This window comes from Haliotis rubra, unplaced genomic scaffold, assembly GCF_003918875.1.
Source record: "Haliotis rubra isolate DU_JTF1 unplaced genomic scaffold, ASM391887v1 Scf1197, whole genome shotgun sequence".
Taxonomy (NCBI): Eukaryota; Metazoa; Mollusca; class Gastropoda; order Lepetellida; family Haliotidae; genus Haliotis; species Haliotis rubra.
The window spans coordinates 165,403-173,076 of NW_025765111.1; the positions used below are offsets into that span (position 1 = coordinate 165,403).

Genomic DNA, 7,674 nt, shown 5'->3' on the forward strand with positions numbered 1-7,674 from the left:
ACAGGTCGCAACGTTACGAACGCTTTGTACTGTATCTAGGTACGTATTGCAACGGCGCCAGTGATACCAATGTACGTTTTCTTACAATCTAAAACGTTAGAACGGAAGAACGATGATATCGAGATGAGAGTGACCAAATAACGCTAAAAAGAATATAAAGTAATGATTTTATAAAAAAATACAATTTCTCTATTAAGAACATATATACATACAATTCATGACATACGTGCATTCGGAATGATGAAAACTCATTAGATACAAAAATTCAAAGAATGCAGTCAAATAACGTATGAGATTTATACTTCACATTTCACTCCATACACATTATTTACAAAAATAGCAATCATCGTAAGTTGGTTCTGAACACGACTGATAGGTAGGCGGTCTCTCGGTAATTGAATGGTCTTTAGTGTCGACATACTGGGGCATGTCAAACGAAGCTGTGGTGTCGAAGTAGTTAAATGGTTTCAGGGTGAAACTAGAATGTGCACGGACAGTCATTGGCACATCCTCTGCTGTTGGAACGTGAAGGAAGCCTATACTAACCCACGTCACCAAGTCGGAATTTACAACTGGTTCGTCGTTGATCATTTGGTCCATTGACACCATCGGGTCAGCCAGGCGGTTGAGATCGTACGCCCCGTGATGTATTTCTCGTCGTCCTTCTGCTGGGTGACCATACAATGATACTTAGTGTAGGACACAGCCTCCATCACTGGGTGAGATTCGGGAACAACCTGGGCTTCAGATGTCTCAGGAACTATTCTATAGCCTCTCTTCGCGCCCCATCTGTTCTTCTGGTTTTCATTCACAACTGTCCAGAACTGAGGTCGGGACATGTCAATTTTCAGACCTGATTCCTTCTGAAGGGTCTCCCATTCAATGTATCTCGTCTCGTTGTATAAGAAGTATGACGGCTTCGTGGCAATGTTGGACTGTGTTTTCAATGCTTTGAGAACGTCGCCTGCTTTCCAGTGAATTACCTCAAAGCTGTTGTCAGTGCCGAGAATATCCAAATCAACTTTGAAACCAAACGTGTGATCATGTAGAGCCCCATGTGTGTATTCCCCAAGCCTGAACCCAAACGGATCCGTGCTTTTCTCTGTCCCAGCGTGGGGGTTCTCGGGGTCCCAGAAGCTTGCCTGGAGATATCCCGACGCCACGGCCTCCGTCTTGAGAGTCCCGTCAAGGTGGAACATGAAGTCAATGGTATAATCATAGTTTCCTACAGACATTGGGATTCGAACAATGAGATGATTATTTGCGAGACCTGCTGCATACTTGTCCTTCCTCCTCCAGAGAGCTTGCTCACCTGCAGTTTCAAACACACAAATTGTTTTAGCTGAGACTGGAGATTGGCTGTAGCTGTTGAACCAGGTAGCGCCCAATATGGCGGCATGGTCAGGGCAGTCAACTCCACGAATGACGTTCTGGAACTCCCCAACACCAAATGTGGCGTCCATGTAGATGGTGTTTGCTCCTGAAGACACATCAGAGGCATACACCAATACAACGTCGTTCAGTGAGTTCTCATACACGATCCTCTCATCCTTGAATTTGACATTGAAAATACTAGGACCTCGAAACTGACTTGCACCCACTGTGAAGTCCCATCCCATCCATTTGATATTATGGTCATTGATAACAAACCTATGTCCTGAAGGAGTGTATGACCTGGGAGGGGATTTAGTTGATGCGTATTGCCTCCTCTTGTCAGAGTTCTGTTTTGGGAAGGATGTGGCAAAGATTGTCTGGCGGTATCCTTTGGAAAACGAAAATTTTCGGACAGTTCCATTGCTATAAGCTGACAGTAATTCTTCTGCAGAGGCGAAGGGTCCTTGGTTGAGGTAATAGAAGCTGTGCGTGTACCATTTTCGAGTGTCAACACCGGGATTGTGAACAGTACCTGTGAGAGGGAGAGGGTGTAGATCGCGACCTCTAGCGGTACCTTCAACGTGTAGAGCCATAACAAACCTGGTCTCCCTCTCATCTGGCTGCAGACCTGGTGGCGCCTGTGGGTGGAAGGTCAAACCACCGTTTGGATAGTAAGCTCCGTCAAAACTCTCCTGAAGCAACGGTCGCAGGATCGCCATAGCTCGGGTCACCTGTTCTGTAAGCCCGTCCCATTCTATGCCATCCCTCGGTCTACTGTTATAGGGCAGCTCGCCGTCTGTATACATGGCCTGGGCTGTCATTGATTCTCCTAGCGGCCCTACTCTGTATTCCATAAGATCAGGACTGTTCCTGTTTCCTCTGTGGACATGGACATCGGCGAACCTCCCTGGAGATCGTTCACCTTTGTCGAGATGCTTCAGGGCAGCGGATTTCTGAGGTAGGTAGAGAGACATGCCATAGATGTAGCTGTCTCTCAAAGATGGTGTTCCATCGATGGACGATATAAGACCCTCGCGCTTCAAGAAGTTCCGTACCTGTTCCATCTCCTCGGTTGTAAGTAATTCAAACAAGCCCTTATCTTCAGATTTGTCTGTTTTGGTGATCATATTTCCAGTGGGACATTTAGGCGTTAGGTGTGGAGGTGGTGTTGTAAATGGTACAGCGGGAGGGGACCCTGTCGCTGACGTAAATGCTGGCGTAACCATTAGTTCCGATGGTCGTCCTTGAACCGACGGTGCATTGCAGTCTGCCTGTCTGGGGTTGAGGGCGAAGTATCCTATGACGATGCCGATTCCGAGTCCCGTTATGAAGACTATGATGGCAAACACCTGTGTGCAGAGTGTTTGGCATGTGCTGCCTCGTCTTTCGTTCCTTTGCAGACTGTTGTTGGACATGTGTAGTTCGGGGTTAGAATGGGATAGATACGCCGTGTCCTTCATCTCAATAGCTGAATCAGGGGTGAAGGACCCGTTGACGGGCATGGTGACCGTGACACTTCCTTGTGCAATCTGCAATAAAAACATGAATACGTGAGTTCAGCTTGTTTCAGAGTAGAATAAGTGAGTATGGTTTTACGCTTGTAGCAATATTCCAGCTATATCAGGCGGGGAACACCAGAAATGGGCTTCACAAATTGTGCCCATGTGGGGAATCGAACCCGAGCATTCTGTGTGATGGGCTAACGCTTTAACCACTAGGCTACCCCACCGTTCCGTTTCACAGTAGAAGAATATTCATATATCACCACGGTCAGTAAATAATAAGATTAAGAACTTTGTTCGAGTGAGTGAGTGAGTGAGTTTATATGGATAGACAACTTCTTTGTTGCGACATTTCGGTGTAGTGCTAGTGTCGCTTGATAATGGTGTTAGCATCTACACCGACCCGTATTGCAATAAAGAAATTGTCTATCTATAAAGTGTTTCTCCTCATCATACCAGTTTCTAAATGTCACTTAAAGAAGAAATTCAATTATATCACGGGGCGTCAGCTTAATGTGGGGGAAAGCCCGAGGCGATGCAAGTTTTAGGCGGTTGACAATTAGGAGAAACCCACAGCGCAAGAAAGCTCAAGTCTGACAAACACGTAATTCAGCAGTCTCTTTTGTTAAAGTATGGTGCTCAGTGCGCCGTGATAATCCCTTAAACAATAGGATTAAGTTAAATGTAAAGCCTATTTCAGATTTATTCCTCACTGTATTAGTAACCTTTTACTAAAAATCACAATGTGTATGTGTGCCTTTGTTTCATCTGTGGTCATTATGTTCGTACAGTCCGTTTGATTTCATTTGAGACCGATGAATTGCTCACTAACACAAAATCTAAAATGCAACAAAATCAAATTTGGCACTCATATGAATTCGACACACCAACTCTGATGATTTGTCTCATAATTTTGAACACCCGATTAAAAAAGTTGTTTAACAAACGATCAATATTTTGTTGTCAGTTTTCGCTGTGTTACTAATGATCCTTCCAGGTGACTGGCAACGTTTTGTTCGTTTGTTTGTTTGTTTACTGTTTAACGCGCGGCGATAAACAACCAATACATGATACAGGAGACACAGGAGCGACCCTGCCTCTGGGTAGTGAGTGGGTGTGGATATATTCCGCGTTTAACAATTTTCCAGCAATAAAGTAATGAGAAATAAAGTGAATAAGCTATCACAACTCCAGATATGGGCTTCACGTCACAGTTATTTCTATGTGGGTAACACAGCCCATGTCTTCGACGTGACGAGCGAAGTTTTCACCTCTAGGTTAACCCCGCCACACCGCCTCTGCATAGTAACATACAAAAGTACATCTAACATAAGTATATGGATACATCATATCACACATGCTGGATTAGGTATTAGTTTTGCTGCGTCATGGATATATTGCTTTAAATACTAACTCGGACCGCACAGTTATGGTATATTCCGATATCAATGACTCTTGTAACAAGGCGATTACAATTTACTTGTAATTATCATAGCACCCGCGTAAGAGCCGAATGGGGTCGTCTTAACGTTCATCGTATTACGTCTGTAAACTGTTTATGTCGCAATCCGTGAAGATCCGGGTTAGAATTGATCTTCAGCAATCCATGCTTGTCGTAAAAGGCGACTACCGGGATAGGGTGGTCAGGTTGACTGACTTGGTTGACACATGTCATCGTATCCCAATTGCGTAGATTGATGCTCATACGGCTGATCACTGGATTATTTACAGACAGCCGCCATTCAGCTGGGATATTGCTGAGTGCGGCGTAAAACTAAACTGACTCGCTATTTATATCGCTCCCTTGTGTGTAGCTGCTGACATAGTTAAATACATTTGTGGGACGCTTCCATCACTATCCACCATTTCGTTCTGAGTCCCGTTCTAACACAAACTATCACACGATGCCTCTTACAGTGTATTTAATGACATCCGTGGTGGGGTTGGCAGACATGGGTTTTCAAATACGTTGACGTTGACATATGACGTTTGTTGAGGGTTAACATGTCATCACCTTTAGCATTATTTAGTATTATTTATCAGTCATGGTTGATTCTGTTAAATATCTTTCATATAGTATTTATCTTCTCATGTCAGTTACAGTGAGGTCAGTGATTGCGCTTTCTCCCGTTGTTCATTTCCGAATTAGGTTTCGTCACGAAGGATCTAATTTAGAACTGTATTGATTTAAAGTTGAAAATAATGGATCATTCGTCAAATATCTAAAAACATCTGGCAATGAAAGAAAGACATTTTTCATCATAACTAAATTGCAAGAGCATGCCGAGTTTGACCTAACACGTGTCGCCAGCTGGACCCGGCTCATAAACATAGTAAATTACGGACTGAATTAAATATATAGTTTCTAACTTTCAGACGTGTTAAAGTTTAACATGAATAAAAGAGGATACTTGTGCTATGGTAGTTAGTTAAAATAATGAATTGTCAGAAAAATGGAATATTTTCTTTGCCTGGGTTATAAGCTCAAGCAGCGCGAAAAGTGCAGGCCATTGATAAATGTGCTTGTGGTAGTCCAGCGTGAAACGCACACTTTACACGGAAAATACATGTCGCAAACGAATTGATCATGGGACATTTTGCACGTGCATCACATGGGCAAGAGTCACAAAACATTCTCTCGGCTGAGCATAGATTTCTTAAATATATCCTTTTCAAATACGATCAGATTGAATGAATATTGCTTTACGCCACACCAGCAATTTTCCAGCAATTTGCGGCGAGCCAAACGCGGTCAGAAATAATGTTTCTTAAACATGTTCTGTAAAATGGTCTATAAATATTATAAATACGGTCAAGAAGATGTTTCTTAAACATGCTCTGTGAAAATGGTCTATAAATACTATATATACGGTCAAGAAGATCTTTCTTTAACATGCTCTGTGAAACTGTTTCTTAAACATGCTCTGTAAAAATGGTCTATCAATGATATTATGAATACGTTCACGAAGACAATGTTTCTTAAACATGCTCTGAGAAAATGGCCTATCAATGATATTATGAATACGGTCACGAAGATGTTTCTTAAACATGCTCTGTAAATATGGTCTATAAATACTATATTATTATATGTATTATGTTGCCTGTGGTTTAATAACAAAGCTTACAACATTCGGGCACGTGAAAATGATTAATCAAAGATCGCGAGTTGCCAACGTCACCATGTCAACCATTAGGAACCGATTCTCCCCATATCACTACCAACTGCACTTATCAAATACATATATATTTTTGAACATATCTCATGTCAAATGCTCAATGTTAAAAACATTTATCACCAGAATTTCATGCACTGAATTGTTTCCGAAACCATTGTGTAAAAGAACTTACCGGGTTACAATTCAATGTGACAGACACATAATCACTCCCTGCTGGCCGCCGGTTCAAAAGAGATGTGTGTCCAGTTGGTGTTAATTTAACTTGTCCAGGCACATCTTGACTTTATATACGCACACAAGTCAGTTGAATTGTGCAATATCAAAGCCATGGTTAATCCATACACACGTGATTGGTCAGCTTGTCGCTCCAAGGTTTGTCGCCTTTGTAGCCCTGTAGAGTCACAACTTTTCAAACAATACGCTATCGATGTCATTGTTTCTTTTACCTGCGATGAACATGGCCTCTTACGTAACTATACAACCCCCCACTGGCATATGCCACCTTTTAATTCATGTTAATGTGAACGAGGCACTTTCAAATCGCCTGGATATGCCGCTTCACACATTTCGGGATATCAGATCGAACATCAGAAAGATAAGTCTCGATTTGAATTGTTTCGACAGGAGATTAAAACATACCCCCGGGTGTATACAACCAGGTGTGAGAATTGTGGGAATTGTAAGTTGACGTTTGTTTGAATACTTGACTATTACCTTCCAGCTGTCGGCCATAATGTTATCACAGTGTATAACAATCGCCTTAATCATCCCTTAAATAGGTTTTTAAATGTAACGGGCTTACAATGACGTCATCAGACTTACACCATGAGGCTCATCCGTATGAATCCACTCTAAAGGATAGCAAGTTAAGTTGACCTCGGAATTAATTCAAAAGTAATATTGCCCATTTTTTACAATTAAGTCATATCATTTGGAAGTTAGATGAATATAAAAACACGAAACCTGCTTATAGCAACTACCTATATTCTTAGTGCTAAAATATCAGCGAAAGACTAGTTCTGTTAAAAGGAATATTTTTATGATTATTTTATGTTCGTTTCAGTTACTTTTGTCAGTCGTGATAAGCGTACACCATCAAATGGACATGCAAGTACATGGTTCCCATCCCGAAATGGTATAAAGGTTGATTAGAGTGAGTATGGTTTTACGCCGCTTTTCGCAATATTCCAGCAATATCACGGCGGGGGGACACCAGAAATGAGCTTCACTCATTGTTTCCATGGGGGAATCTAACCCAGGTCTTCGGCGTGACGAGCAAACGCTTTAACCACTAGGCTACCCAACCGCCGTTGATTAGACAAATGTTTATCGACGACTCCGCAAATATACAGTTCTTGTTAATTACACACACACGCACGCACGCTCGTACGCTCGCTAATACGTATTTGAATATTTTAGCTATAACTTTACATAATTGAATGTAGAATGTAAGTGATTCAGTTAAATATCAGAAATAATTATCGCGGAGATTACAGTACATTCGTTGATATATTAGTGATACTTTACATCGTGTGGAAATATCACCGAGATTGATTATAAACGTTGTGATGTCAGACAAGCACCTTCTCCAAGTTGGTGAAATATTGTCAAGATGTTATGAT

General features: G+C 41.9%; 1 protein-coding gene across 1 annotated transcript; it reads right to left on the bottom strand.

Annotated features, from left to right (window-relative positions):
- Positions 1-240: 240 nt before the first annotated feature.
- LOC124261729 (amiloride-sensitive amine oxidase [copper-containing]-like) lies at positions 241-2,876 on the bottom strand. Its single transcript, XM_046696083.1, has one exon. It carries the CDS (start codon positions 2,874-2,876, stop codon positions 588-590), a length of 2,289 nt encoding a protein of 762 aa, XP_046552039.1. The 3' UTR covers positions 241-587.
- Between the last annotated feature and the right edge of the window lie 4,798 nt (positions 2,877-7,674).